General features: G+C 39.1%; 3 protein-coding genes across 5 annotated transcripts; all 3 read left to right on the plus strand.

The window, feature by feature from the left end:
- The first annotated feature begins 346 nt into the window (after positions 1–346).
- Positions 347–3064, plus strand: LOC108858950 (protein ALP1-like). Of its 2 annotated transcripts, XM_018632794.2 has the most exons (3): positions 347–548; positions 914–1026; positions 1955–3064. In XM_018632794.2, the coding sequence occupies exons 2-3, from the start codon at positions 1012–1014 to the stop codon at positions 2954–2956; spliced, it is 1017 nt and encodes a 338-aa protein (XP_018488296.2). In that variant the 5' UTR covers positions 347–548; positions 914–1011; the 3' UTR covers positions 2957–3064. The 2 variants fall into 2 exon arrangements, with proteins under 2 accessions (XP_018488296.2, XP_056867003.1); XM_057011023.1 differs by having other exon boundaries at positions 914–3064.
- Positions 3065–3821: 757 nt separating this feature from the next.
- LOC108861496 (clathrin heavy chain 1) lies at positions 3822–12569 on the plus strand. Its single transcript, XM_018635372.2, has 30 exons — positions 3822–4082; positions 4398–4602; positions 4896–4984; positions 5073–5151; positions 5234–5361; positions 5460–5558; positions 5641–5749; positions 5856–5935; positions 6021–6248; positions 6339–6404; positions 6541–6657; positions 6763–6960; positions 7038–7154; positions 7251–7310; positions 7463–7549; positions 7642–7725; positions 7809–7943; positions 8038–8100; positions 8178–8282; positions 8355–8467; positions 8560–8812; positions 8897–9033; positions 9121–9399; positions 9485–10487; positions 10579–11064; positions 11148–11318; positions 11408–11593; positions 11704–11826; positions 11912–12022; positions 12120–12569. Exons 1-30 carry the CDS (start codon positions 4038–4040, stop codon positions 12285–12287), a joined length of 5124 nt encoding a protein of 1707 aa, XP_018490874.1. The 5' UTR covers positions 3822–4037; the 3' UTR covers positions 12288–12569.
- Positions 12570–13485: 916 nt separating this feature from the next.
- On the plus strand, positions 13486–14364 carry LOC108861498 (thionin-2.2). Of its 2 annotated transcripts, none has more exons than XM_056986435.1 (3): positions 13486–13762; positions 13875–13946; positions 14057–14364. In XM_056986435.1, exons 1-3 carry the CDS (start codon positions 13537–13539, stop codon positions 14155–14157), a joined length of 399 nt encoding a protein of 132 aa, XP_056842415.1. In that variant the 5' UTR covers positions 13486–13536; the 3' UTR covers positions 14158–14364. The 2 variants fall into 2 exon arrangements, with proteins under 2 accessions (XP_056842415.1, XP_018490875.1); XM_018635373.2 differs by having other exon boundaries at positions 13488–13762; positions 13869–13946.
- The last annotated feature ends 88 nt before the right edge of the window (positions 14365–14452 follow it).

The raw sequence follows: 14452 nt of genomic DNA on the forward strand, positions 1-14452 counted from the left end.
ATGATTGGCTCTATGTTGTGCTGCTTGTGCGCTTTGCCCTTGTTGTGCTCATGAGAGTTCTTGGTCAGCGATGACGTTACAGAAACTTGTGCTTGGTTCCAATTCCATTGGCACAGTCATGCTGTCTAGTCAGATTTCACTAAGGTTTCCGTATGTAGCGCAGCACCATCACCACAAGGCTCACAATGCCCTAGTGGATTCCACGAGTAAAAGTGAAGACGTGGATACAAATCAATAAGACTCAGATTCTAGTATAACATCAGTGACATTAACCACTATCTTTATCAATTACTCCCTCCGTTTCATAATAGTTGATGTTTTAGAAGGATAATTTTGTTTCAAATCTAGCTGGAAGAGAGTTCATCATAAATAAGTTTGAAGAGAAATTTGCTAAGAGATGGATATGGGACAGGTTTAAGAACAAGGTTGATATTAGTAGAAAAGCATATATCAAGTTCAAGAAGCTTACCCACAACAGAACCGGACTTGTATATGATGCTTTGGGAAGGTTGGCGATGTCGGAAGGTTGGTGGGATCAACGCATTGCGGTAAGTATAACTTTTATTTTTTTTCTTAAGTAATTATGATCTGTCTTTGTCGGATTATAATATCTGCTCTTGCTTTTGTTCTTGTGTGTTTCTGAATCAGAACATAAGTAGTAAAGAACTAACCTTTGAACAGATCTTTCTCATGCTTGTTGGGTTTTTGTGATTATAGTTTTGGATCGTGTCCGGTTTCATGAAAGGAATTTTCTGCATTTCTTAAACTAATTCTACTGGATTTTGAGTATCACACATATAAGATGTGACATTTTTTAATCTGCATAGCTTTTGCTGATATGTTCATATATCGTTTTAATATCTGCCATTATTTGATTGATCAAATATACTAAGCTTTTTTTTCTCTTGAACAGGAATGGCAAGGTGCAAGAAAGTATAAGATCAAAGTGCCTCCAAACATGGATGTATTTGAAGCAGAGTTTGGTGCTGTTACTGTAACTGGAGCAGAGGGATGGTGTGCTCAACAAGGAGAAGCTAGCTTAGATTCTAGAGTAGATGCAGAGAAGAATGATGAGTCTGATTCAGTTGACACTGATATGCCAGCACCAAGAGAAGGAACCAGTAGGGCTGGATCTTCAAAAAGAAAGCGTAAGGAATGTGATCAAGAGCCTTATGTTGTACGGAATGCAATTCTGGCTGAAAAAAATAAGATAGCTAAGGAGATGGTAGAGATAATGGCAGAGGATCGTGTGTTGTTGCAGGAGGATCGCAAATTCCGTATAGACTCAGTGTTGGAGATACTTAATAAGCTGCCTGGAGTGATAATGTGGTCACCATTTCACATTGGTGCACTTAACCATCTCAAAGCTGTTGAAGGAAACAGAATGGCTTTTATGTCTTTCTCTAGTGATGATGATAAAATTAGCTATCTTGAGAATATGATTGGAGTTAAGATGTATGAAGGATTGTAGTGTCTGTTTTAGTATCACTCTTTTTAGTAAGACTGTTTTAATATGACTCGGATTGTAGTGTTTCTTTTAAGCCAATGACTTTTGTTTCATTTCTTTTGTTATGACTCAGATTGTAGTATTTAAATGTGACTGCAAGTTGCTGTCTGCTGATGAAAATTGTAGCTAATGGTCACGTGTTGGCATGATTTCAGTTGTTTCAATCAGTTCTTTTTTAAATTGTAATCAGTTTCTTTAATCAGTTATATATGATTTAATGTTTTGCAGATGGTTAGGTGGTACTTGGATGATGATGATGATGATGATGATTATGAGGAAGAGCAGGAAGTTGATATGCTTAAGCCAGAAAGATTGCTTCATAGAACAGATCGAGGTGCTGGATGGCATCATGTTCAGCAGCTTATGCACGGGTCAGATCAACAGTGCTATGATATCCTTCGCATGCATCAGAGGACATTCCAAGCTTTGTGTAAGATGTTAGCAACGAGATATGGGTTAAAAGAGACGAACAATGTCTATATTGAAGAAGCGGTTGCAATGTTCCTTGAAGTGGTGGGTCAAGATAAGACAGTACGGGTTATTGCACAAATATATCAGCGTTCGTTGGATACAGTCAAAAGAAAACTTGGTGAAGTTTTGAGTGCTCTCTTGAAGTTTGCTGCAGATGCACTAAAACCAGAAGATGGTGAGTTCACAAGAGTATGTCCTGCTTTGGGAAATGATGATCGCTACTGGCCTTTTTTTAAAGATTGTATTGGAGCATTGGATGGAACTCATATCTCAGTTCGCCCTCCTAAGGGAAATGCAGAAGCATACAGGGGTAGAAAACATGTGCCAACCATGAATGTCCTTGCTATATGTAACTTCGATATGAAGTTCGTATATGCTTATGTGGGGGTACCGGGTAGAGCCCATGACACAAAGGTATTGACTTATTGTGCGAGGAATGAGCCATTTTTCCCACATCCGCCAAATGGAAAGTATTATGTGGTTGATGCTGGATATCCCACAAGAACAGGGTATCTTGGTCCGTATCGTAAGGTTCGGTATCATCTTGATCAGTTCAACAGAGGAGGACCACCAACGAACACTCGAGAGGTGTTCAACCGGAGACACTCAAGCTTACGATCAGTGATTGAGCGGACATTTGGAGTGTGGAAAGCAAAATGGAGAATTCTTGACCGTGGGCATCCTAAATATGGTTTGGTCAAATGGATGAAGCTAGTAACAGCAACAATGGCTCTACACAACTTCATACGTGATTCACATCGAGAAGATAATGATTTTGTGCATTGGCAGACAAGAGAAGAATATCATACTCATGGTGATAATGAAGTGGAAGATGAAGAAGAAGAAGAAGAAGAAGAAGAAGATGGTGATGGTTATGATGGACATATTCCATATAATCCGACTGGTGACAGAGCCATGGAAGATTTACGTGATCATATTACTAGTGAGTTGAGTAGAGGATATCGATTACCTTATTAGTTTATTTGATTTGAGTTTGTACTGATGTTTATTATTGATCTTAAAACATTTGACTTTTGTTTTTAAACATTTATTTATGTTTAGTTTGTTGATATAATTTTTTTACAAGATATGAATAAGTTGAAAATAAAAATCTTAAAATTATATTTTTGTAAAAAATAATCGCATTTAATAAGTTAAATGTAAATATGTGGTCGCTAGCGATGTCAAAACGAACAATGCAGCGACAACCGCTGCGATCAACCTCGCGACTTACAAACGAACAACTGAGCGACAACCGCTGCGATCAGTCGTGCGACCTGCAAACGAACAACATACAGCGACTCAAGTCGCTGACGCTGGTCGCTGACTCTGGTCGCTGACGCTAGCGACCTCGAAACGAACAGGGCCTATAACATCAGTGACATTAACCACTATCTTTATCAATTACTCCCTCCGTTTCATAATAGTTGATGTTTTAGAAGGATAATTTTGTTTCAAATTAGATGAAGTTTTGAGATTTTAAAGTTACTTTAACTTTATTGGAAACTGTTCAACCAATTAGGTTTTACACTCTTTTTGTTATTGGTTAATTGATTTTAAAATTATATCTTTAAAATATTTTTTATTAAAGAAATATAGTTTTCTTAATCTTTGTGCATTAGAGTAAAACATCTAATATTATGAAACGGAGGGAGTACTGTATAATCATCATCACTCAATTGGTAATTAGACGAGAAGTCCACCTAGCATATAGGGTACATGTCAACATCATTATCACTACTCTCATCACTGTCTGTTTGTTTTGTGACAAAACCCGGCCCATTTATTAAGCTCGGATCAAATCCGACCCGTTAATTTGCACGTCTGTCTCCTTTTTGTTCTCTCTCATTTATATTCTACGAGTGACTCCGATCCGATCGCTGTTCACCCTTTCTCGTTCACTTGACTCAGATCTGGCAGCGATCTCAAACCTTCTCCACGTTCTCTCGCATCGATCCTCCTTCTCTCTCTCTCGCTCTTGGCTACTGACGATCTCGTCCCAGCCGTGGATCTGATTCTCTCCCCGGGAGATTCCCTCGCTGCGATCTGAGGTCAAAACATGGCGGCAGCAAACGCCCCCATCACGATGAAGGAGATTCTTACGGTAATCTCCTCCTCCTCCTCCGTCTCCATTTTTAGAAACATATGTATATTCTAGCTAGATTTTGGCTCAAGTCTCTGATCTCTGACGATTTGGTTATGATTGAGATTCCGTTCTCTTCCTGTTTTTTGAATCTATTATGCTCGATCGCTCCCGTATCAAGTCATTTTTTCTGGATCGATAGTTTGTGTAATGCATGTCTCTGATCAGATCTGTGTTACCTCAATGTATAGTGTGTTGATTCACTCGGATCTCGTAACTAATTTCATCAAACTATGTGACTTGACGCTTTGTTTTTTGATTCTTTTTTTTTTTCAGCTACCGAGCGTTGGGATCAATCAGCAGTTCATCACGTTTACGAATGTCACTATGGAGTCTGACAAGTACATATGTGTGCGAGAGACGGCGCCGCAGAACAGCGTTGTGATTATTGATATGAATATGCCTATGCAGCCTCTAAGGAGACCTATCACTGCAGATTCTGCTCTTATGAACCCGAACTCTAGGATCCTTGCCTTGAAAGGTATTTTTCTGTTTCCTTCTATTAATAAATCGTGCACCTAGAATGGTTTCCTTTTGATGATTTTTCTTGAACTATCATTAATAACTCCTTCTTATTTTGGACGAAACGTGCCTGTTGTGATGCATTATTTGATAGAAAACCTATTATATTAATTCAGTAACGCAGACATCAGGTTAGAGCTCTATGGTTTCTGACATGTGATATCTTACATGGTTGTGTTGTTTCAATTAGGTCTGTAGTGGATGTTTCCTCCTTTTGTTGCTCACTTTTTATTTTCTTTAATTTGTGTATAGCTCAAGTTCCAGGAACTACTCAGGATCATCTACAGATATTTAACATCGAAGCAAAAGCAAAGTTGAAGTCTCATCAGATGCCTGAGCAGGTGAGCACCGAAACGAACTCTTTGTTACTCGGTATCTTTCATGTTGTACTTAGATTTATTTTGGATATTAACCGCCCATGTTTTATAGGTTGCTTTTTGGAAATGGATTACACCAAAGATGTTGGGTCTGGTCACACAAACTTCCGTGTATCATTGGTCGATTGAAGGTTTTAAATATTAAATTTTTGTCATCTTCGTCATACATTAGACTTCTATATACTGTTTCTAATTTTGCTCGCATATTTCCAGGTGAATCTGAGCCAGTTAAGATGTTTGATAGAACGGCCAATTTGGCAAACAATCAAATTATTAACTACAAGTGCTCTCCTAATGAGAAGTGGTTGGTGCTGATTGGAATTGCTCCTGGCTCTCCTGAGGTAGGTTTACTGCGCCACATATTAGGCTGATTGGAGACATCATAATGACAGTCATTTTATATGTTCTTGACCGGCTTTTTCATTATTATCTTCTGTAGAGACCACAATTGGTTAAAGGGAATATGCAGCTTTTCTCTGTGGATCAACAACGGAGCCAGGCCCTTGAAGCACATGCTGCTTCATTTGCCCAGTTTAAGGTAAACTGTGTGGTTCTTTTGTTAGTTCATTCCGTGATTTGATCCTGAACTGTAGTAAGACAAGTAACATTATTAATGATAGGTCCCTGGGAATGAGAATCCTTCTATTCTTATATCCTTTGCAAGCAAGAGCTTTAATGCTGGACAGATAACATCAAAATTACATGTCATTGAGCTTGGTGCCCAACCAGGTTAGCTTCCTTGGCTGTTCTATATTTTAATGGTTATTTATTTAGGGTATTTTGTTACATTTTAGTTGGTAATCATCTGATGTCTAAAGGTGGCCTTTTTCTTCAGGAAAACCATCATTTACAAAGAAGCAGGCAGATCTCTTTTTCCCCCCAGATTTTGCTGATGATTTTCCTGTAGCGATGCAGGTTTGTACTTGCATTAGAAGTTCAGTTAACGTCAGTAATTTTCTGGTGAAAATTTCATGACACCATTTTCTCCTTTTTCTGACAGGTCTCTCACAAATTTAACTTGATATACGTCATTACCAAGCTTGGCTTGTTGTTTGTATACGATTTAGAGACGGCTTCTGCGATCTACAGAAATCGGATAAGTCCAGACCCAATTTTCTTAACTTCTGAAGCTTCCTCAGTTGGGGGTTTCTATGCCATTAATAGACGAGGACAAGTTCTTTTGGCTACAGTAAATGAGGCTACGATAATACCTTTTATTAGCGGTCAAGTATGTTTTACCTTTTTTTCAATTTTTTTCTTGATACAGTCTATCTATTTGATCATGACATGCTAAGAACTCTATGCTTTTGTTTAACAGTTGAACAATTTGGAACTTGCTGTCAATCTTGCTAAAAGAGGAAACCTCCCTGGTGCAGAAAACTTGGTATGTGATGTTTACCTTGGTTCAGATGTGTGGATCTGTTCTCTTGCTGAAGTAATTGTAGTTAATGAAAGCAACCTGGACGAAAAAGAGTCATTCGTTGATGTGAAAGTTCTCATATTCAGTTTGGATGTTGCAGGTTGTCCAACGGTTCCAGGAGTTATTTGCTCAAACAAAGTACAAGGAGGCTGCTGAGCTTGCTGCTGAATCTCCTCAGGGGATTCTACGGACACCAGATACTGTGGCTAAATTCCAGGTATTTACTTCTTATTCCAAGTAATCCTCTGTGAACATGCTATCTACTATTATATTTAAGTAACACCAATATAAAACAACAACATCGCACTATTCAATTTTGCAGAGTGTTCCTGTACAAGCAGGGCAAACTCCTCCGTTGTTACAGTATTTTGGGACCCTTTTAACTAGAGGGAAGCTCAATTCATACGAGTCTTTGGAACTATCTCGCCTTGTTGTGAATCAAAACAAGAAGAACCTCTTGGAAAACTGGTTGGCAGAGGATAAGTTAGAATGCAGTGAAGAACTTGGAGACCTTGTCAAGGTAATCATAACATTGACCGTTGTCTTTTAATGTTTCCTTTAGCATGTTGTAATGATAATCTTTTTTTTCTTTTCCAGACTGTGGATAATGACCTTGCTCTGAAAATATACATCAAAGCTCGAGCTACTCCAAAAGTTGTAGCAGCTTTTGCAGAGCGAAGGGAGTTTGACAAAATACTGATTTACTCAAAGCAGGTACGTAATAAATTAAAAAGTTTCCCTCCCCCTGTTATGGTTACCCGGAAGTTAATTGTGCTGAAAATGAAACACTGTTTCATACTGTGACTTTAGGTTGGGTACACGCCTGATTACATGTTTCTTCTACAAACCATACTCCGTACGGATCCTCAGGTTAGTGTGGTGCATTTTTGATAGTAGCAAGTAGCAACATATTAAACTTTGAAAGACTTATTTATTGGATGCTTGCTGCGTAAACATAAGAGTAGTCATGAATCGATTTACTTCTAATGATTAATTTTAACCTGATATTGTTTATATTATAGGGAGCAGTGAATTTTGCTTTAATGATGTCCCAAATGGAAGGAGGTTGTCCAGTTGACTACAACACCATCACTGATCTTTTCCTCCAGGTCGGTAAATAAGTATAACTAGTGTATAAAACAATATTCGTAGCTCGTTACAAGAGAGTTAATACTGAGCTAATTTACTTGTGCATATACAGAGAAATCTGATCCGCGAGGCGACTGCTTTCCTTCTCGATGTTTTGAAGCCAAATTTACCTGAGCATTCTTTTCTGCAAACTAAGGTTGACAAGAGTTCCACCTTGTATCTAGTCTGCTTTCTCTATTCGTTAGCCTTCTAAGACCTTTTTCTTCACTGTCAAATTAGGTTCTGGAGATCAATTTGGTTACCTTTCCTAATGTGGCTGATGCAATTTTAGCAAATGGAATGTTCAGCCACTATGACCGCGCTCGTGTTGCTCAGCTCTGTGAAAAGGCTGGACTCTATATCCAATCTTTAAAGGTTGTTGCTTAATGTTTACTTTTTTTTTGTTGGCCTAATAGATGTTTTTATATTTATCTTTTATCTCTTAACTTCTGTCTTTTGCTTTGTGCAGCACTACTCAGAGTTACCTGACATAAAACGTGTAATTGTGAACACACATGCTATTGAGCCACAGGTAATACCTCTGAACTAATTTTTTGTTGCTTAATTCCTGGATGGTCGAGTTGTTGAATATTTGTCTGCTCCATGCAGGCTCTTGTTGAGTTTTTTGGTACCCTTTCCAGCGAGTGGGCTATGGAGTGCATGAAGGATCTTCTGCTGGTCAACCTGAGAGGCAACCTTCAGATAATCGTTCAGGTAAGAGTTGTGTTGTAGTATGATATGAATTTTATTGTTTAATGTGACACTGATGTGTTCATATCCTTACAGGCTTGCAAGGAGTACTGTGAGCAACTCGGTGTTGATTCATGTATTAAACTCTTTGAGCAATTCAAGTCGTACGAAGGGCTATACTTTTTCCTCGGTTCATATTTGAGTATGAGGTGATTTTTAAGAATCTAGTCAGTCATTTTAATAAGCACAAACCTTGAGTTTGTATTCTAATGATAAACAATCTTTTCCGTCTGTGCTATAGTGAGGATCCAGAGATCCACTTCAAGTACATTGAAGCAGCTGCCAAAACTGGTCAAATAAAGGAGGTTGAGCGTGTGACTAGAGAGTCTAACTTTTATGATGCTGAAAAGACGAAGAACTTTTTGATGGAAGCCAAGCTTCCTGATGCCCGACCTTTGATTAATGTCTGCGACCGGTTCGGCTTCGTCCCTGATCTTACTCATTACCTGTACACAAACAACATGCTTCGTTACATTGAAGGTTACGTTCAGAAGGTATGGAGTTTCTCGAGACTATTGTTAATGTGTGGAAGTTTGGCATTTTATGCTTAAATAATTATAATGTGATTCACTTTGCAGGTGAATCCTGGAAATGCTCCCTTAGTTGTGGGGCAGTTGCTTGATGACGAATGCCCTGAAGATTTTATAAAAGGCCTCATTCTCTCTGTTCGTTCCCTGCTTCCTGTTGAACCCCTTGTTGAGGAATGTGAGAAGAGGTGTTAAATCTTTTCAGTCATCTTTGTTTCCGTCCATATGCCCCTTAGTTCTTAAAGCTCTAATATGTATTTGTCTTTTCTATTCAGAAATCGACTCCGTCTTCTCACTCAGTTCTTGGAGCATCTAGTGAGTGAGGGAAGCCAAGATGTGCATGTCCATAATGCCTTGGGTAAAATTATCATAGACAGTAACAACAACCCTGAGCATTTCCTGACCACCAACCCCTACTACGACTCTAAGGTTGTGGGTAAGTACTGTGAGAAACGTGATCCCACCCTGGCTGTTGTGGCATACAGAAGAGGACAATGTGATGATGAACTCATCAATGTCACCAACAAGAACTCTTTGTTCAAGTTACAAGCCAGGTATTTGATTACTGCTAACCAAACTTCTTACTTATTCCACAGTGGTTCATCTGTAGTTTGCTTATGCACGGTTTTCCAACTGCAGGTATGTAGTGGAGAGGATGGATGGTGACCTCTGGGATAAGGTTCTTGTGGAAGAAAACGAATATAGAAGACAACTTATTGACCAAGTTGTGTCTACTGCTTTACCCGAAAGCAAGAGCCCGGAGCAAGTTTCTGCAGCTGTTAAAGCATTCATGACTGCTGATCTGCCGCATGAGCTTATCGAGCTTCTTGAAAAGATTGTGCTTCAAAATTCCGCCTTCAGTGGAAACTTCAATCTGCAAAATCTGTTAATATTGACAGCTATCAAGGCGGATCCGTCTAGAGTTATGGATTACATCAACAGGCTAGATAATTTTGATGGTCCGGCTGTTGGAGAAGTGGCGGTTGATGCCCAATTGTATGAGGAAGCATTTGCGATTTTCAAGAAGTTTAACCTAAATGTCCAGGCTGTCAACGTATTGTTGGATCACGTTAGAAGCATCGAGCGTGCCGTTGAGTTTGCTTTCCGGGTCGAAGAAGATTCTGTTTGGACCCAAGTCGCAAAGGCTCAACTCAGGGATGGACTTCTCAGTGATGCAATTGAGTCCTTTATCCGAGCTGATGATGCCACTCATTTCCTAGAGGTCATCCGGGCCGCTGAAGATACTAATGTTTATGATGACTTGGTCAGATACCTTCTTATGGTTAGACAGAAGGTGAAGGAACCCAAGGTTGATAGCGAGCTCATCTATGCTTATGCAAAGATTGAAAGGTTGGGTGAGATAGAAGAATTTATTCTGATGCCAAACGTTGCTAACCTACCAAATGTGGGTGATCGCCTGTATGACGAAGCTCTGTATGAGGCTGCAAAAATAATTTATGCGTTCACATCGAACTGGGCCAAGTTAGCCGTCACACTTGTGAAGTTGCAGCAGTTCCAGAGTGCTGTTGATGCTGCAAGGAAAGCAAACAGCGCAAAGACATGGAAGGAAGTTTGCTTTGCTTGTGTTGATGCTGAAGAATTCCGGCTGGCTCAAATATGTGGACTTAACATTATCATACAGGTGAGAATAAACACCTGTTTTTTTCTGAAAGTTTTCGTCAGTTTTGCATGATATTGTGATCCCTCGGTTAAATCTTTTGTCCTCTTAACAGGTGGATGACTTGGAAGAAGTTAGCGAGTACTACCAAAACAGAGGATGCTTCAATGAATTAATCTCACTGATGGAGAGTGGACTTGGTCTGGAACGGGCTCACATGGGGATCTTCACCGAGTTGGGTGTACTGTACGCCAGATATCGCTATGAGAAGCTTATGGAACACATCAAGTTGTTCTCGACTCGCCTCAATATTCCCAAGCTTATACGTGCATGTGATGAGCAACAGCATTGGCAGGAACTTACCTATCTTTACATTCAGTATGATGAGTTTGACAACGCTGCAACCACTGTCATGAACCATTCTCCTGAAGCATGGGAGCACATGCAATTCAAAGACATTGTCGCCAAGGTTGCGAATGTCGAGCTTTACTACAAGGCCGTTCACTTCTACTTGCAAGAGCACCCTGATATAATCAACGATCTTCTCAATGTGCTTGCTCTGCGGTTAGACCACACACGTGTCGTTGACATTATGCGCAAGGTTCGAGGCTGACCCTTGAATTTTTTATTTTTCCGTGTCTTAATAATGATTGATTTCTGATGATTTTTCTCCCTGATTCTCAGGCTGGTCAGTTGCGCCTTATTAAGCCGTACATGGTTGCAGTTCAGAGCAACAATGTTTCTGCTGTAAATGAAGCTCTGAATGAGATATACGTAGAAGAAGAAGACTATGACAGGTTGCGCGAGTCTACTGATTTGCATGACAGCTTTGACCAGATAGGCCTCGCTCAGAAGGTAAGAATTTGCAACTACCTATCGAGTATACGTTTTACACCTTCCCATATATTATCTCCAATTAATCTTCTCGTGAATGGTGCGAACAGATTGAGAAACACGAGCTCGTGGAAATGAGACGTGTGGCTGCGTATATCTACAAGAAAGCTGGTAGATGGAAGCAATCAATTGCTTTGTCGAAGAAAGATAACATGTACAAGGACTGTATGGAAACTGCTTCACAATCCGGCGACCATGACCTTGCAGAACAGCTTCTGGTTTACTTCATTGAACAGGTATGTGTTTCAAGCCCAATTACATCAAATTATCCTCCTCTAGCTTTTTGGTATGCGGTAAAATAGAAGATGAAAGTAAGAAAATTCTCATTTTATTTTAATTATTGCAGGGGAAAAAGGAATGCTTTGCCACATGTCTATTTGTGTGTTATGACTTAATCCGACCAGATGTTGCTCTAGAACTTGCTTGGATCAACAACATGATTGACTTCGCCTTCCCGTATCTCCTCCAGGTAACTTTTCTTCCTAATTACTCAAACGGATATGAACCATATAAATATATGATTAAATTATATTTCTCCTCCTTTTTTATGGCAGTTTATCCGAGAATACTCTGGCAAAGTGGATGAACTGATGAAGGATAAGATAGAGGCACAGAAAGAAGTGAAGGCCAAAGAGCAGGAAGAGAAGGATGTCATGTCCCAACAGGTACTACTTTTCACAGCTACACTCATAATACATCATCCCCTAACTGTTAAATAAAAAGACTTACGTTTTGCTTCTTTTTTTTTTTTTATGAAAACAGAACATGTACGCACAATTATTGCCACTGGCTCTACCTGCACCACCGATGCCAGGAATGGGAGGAGGTCCAGGTATGGGAGGCGGTTATGGTCCGCCACCACCAATGGGAGGAATGCCGGGAATGCCTCCGATGCCACCATATGGAATGCCACCGATGGGCGGCTACTAAGACTATCAGAAACAAAAGCTATCCGTCCAAGTAAACAGTTGCGCAATCTCTACCACGGTGGTATTCGTCGGAATGTTTCTTTCGTTTGATTTTATAGGTATGTGTGGATAATAATCTCTCGTACTTTTGTTTGTAATATTCTTTGGGGGGGTCTTTTAGGTGAGTCATTTTTGGTTTAAGGACACATTTTATTACATTTCTTTGGAGCGGAGAGAGGTGACTCATTGATAGTCTTATCATTTACTTTGACCGTGTTTCATGTTGGTTCTTTCTTTGAGCTTATTGTTTCACTTATAAATTTCCATCATTTTAAGAATTTGAAGAAAGTAACAAGAAATCATGAAAAATATCAGTGACAAAGATAGAGGTAATACAAATGCAAGGGCATGGCAAACAATTGAAAATGAACTTCCAGCGAATGGTGACACAAGTTATGCCTATCTTTACTTTGATGTCCTCTTCTTTGTAATATCCTTCATCAATCTAAGAGGCTAAAATGGTGTTCTCAACAGTTTGCCTTCCTTTGATGAATACATTCTGTTTTGGCAGAGTTAGTTAAGTCACCAACCTTATCATAATCATTTCTCCAACATATGCTTATGTGTTTTCTGTAAGTACATATTGTGATTAAACAAAGTAACATCCTTTGACCAAACAAAAAAAAACAAAGTAACATCAGGCAAAAGATGGAAACCAGATTTGTGGTCTAAAGTGTGCTTATACCGAGTCTGGTGATGTGGCAAATTCAAAGTAGCAACAAATATCTGCTGTAACGCATCTTTAATCAATGTGGTCTTCAAGGAATCTCCAAGTAGTTTGTGTATTATCAGTGGATGCACAAATGTTTCCGGGAGTAGCTGACTTGGGCGATTTCCTTATGACTTTCTCGTAAACTATGGTAAACTGAATTCACTATAAAAGGTATTAATTGTGCTTCAAGAAAGTTATCTGTCACAAGATGGATCAATATTTCACTTTTGATACAAGTTTTGCATGTTTTTATATTATTTTGACTTTAGGTAATTATGTCAATAATGAATACTAACACGGAGTCACCTACACATATTGGATAACTGGTAGGAATTCAATTTTTTCAGGCTCTTTTCATGTGTACTCCACCAGTCATGTGGTGACCATGAGAGCATTAAGTAATTGAAGATTGTGTAGAAGAGGTACTATTTAAGTTAGTCTAGTATCATGACCATTTCATCAAAATACAAGCTCATAATTTTAAGTGTATTGTTGAACAATGGAAGGCAAAGGTGTGATTTTAAGTGTGCTCATAATGAGTCTGGTCCTGGTGCAAATTCAAGTAGAAGCAAGAGTCTGCTGCCCATCCCAATCAAGTAGAAAGGCCTTTAACATATGCCGTCTTCAGATACCCAAGTCAATTTGTCTACCCGCTAGCGGATGCATAGAAGTTTCCGGAAATGTCTGCCCTTCAGGATATCCCAACGACATTCTCGAAAACTCTGGTAAAAAGTGAACTCATTTTTATATGATATTTTATTGTGCAGTACCAAGATGGATCAAAATTTCATTCTGAAGCAAGTTTGCGTATAATTTTCTTTTTCCTTTAAGGTAATAATGTCAACGAATACTGCAAGTTGGGGTGTACATCCTCGGTGTGTGGTGCCATGACCACTGTCCATAACTCGGGTAAAGCATTCCACCAAGCTACTTAATGATCACTATTATTATTTTTTGTTGGAACAATAGACATGACAAGAATAATAGTAATACATTTGAATTTTGTTTGACGTGACTAGGTGCAAGTGAAGTGGTGAATGAAGCGTTTGAACAGTGTGCCAAAGCATGTGCTACTTTCTGCAACAAGGGCTCTGTTAAGCCTGAAGCTGAAACTGCCTAAAGAAGCATATCTACGAAAGTATCACATCCAAGCGTTTGTTGGTCTTGTATGAAATGTGCTAAAAATGCTAGACTTTGTACTGCTAGTATTTTAATAAGTTGTTTCTGGTTTGTGTATGCTTTTAGAAGGTTAACGATCCTAGATTGTATACGCCTTCTACTTGCTATCATCTAAATAAATGAATAATGTGTGGGTTTTTTTACCGTATATATTTATCGAAACCAATTACAGCATGATTAGGTGTCACATCTACGATATTATAAGCAAGTATAGCATCACCATTTCACCAATACAA

Source organism: Raphanus sativus, chromosome 5 (genome assembly GCF_000801105.2).
Source record: "Raphanus sativus cultivar WK10039 chromosome 5, ASM80110v3, whole genome shotgun sequence".
NCBI classification, from domain to species: domain Eukaryota; kingdom Viridiplantae; phylum Streptophyta; class Magnoliopsida; order Brassicales; family Brassicaceae; genus Raphanus; species Raphanus sativus.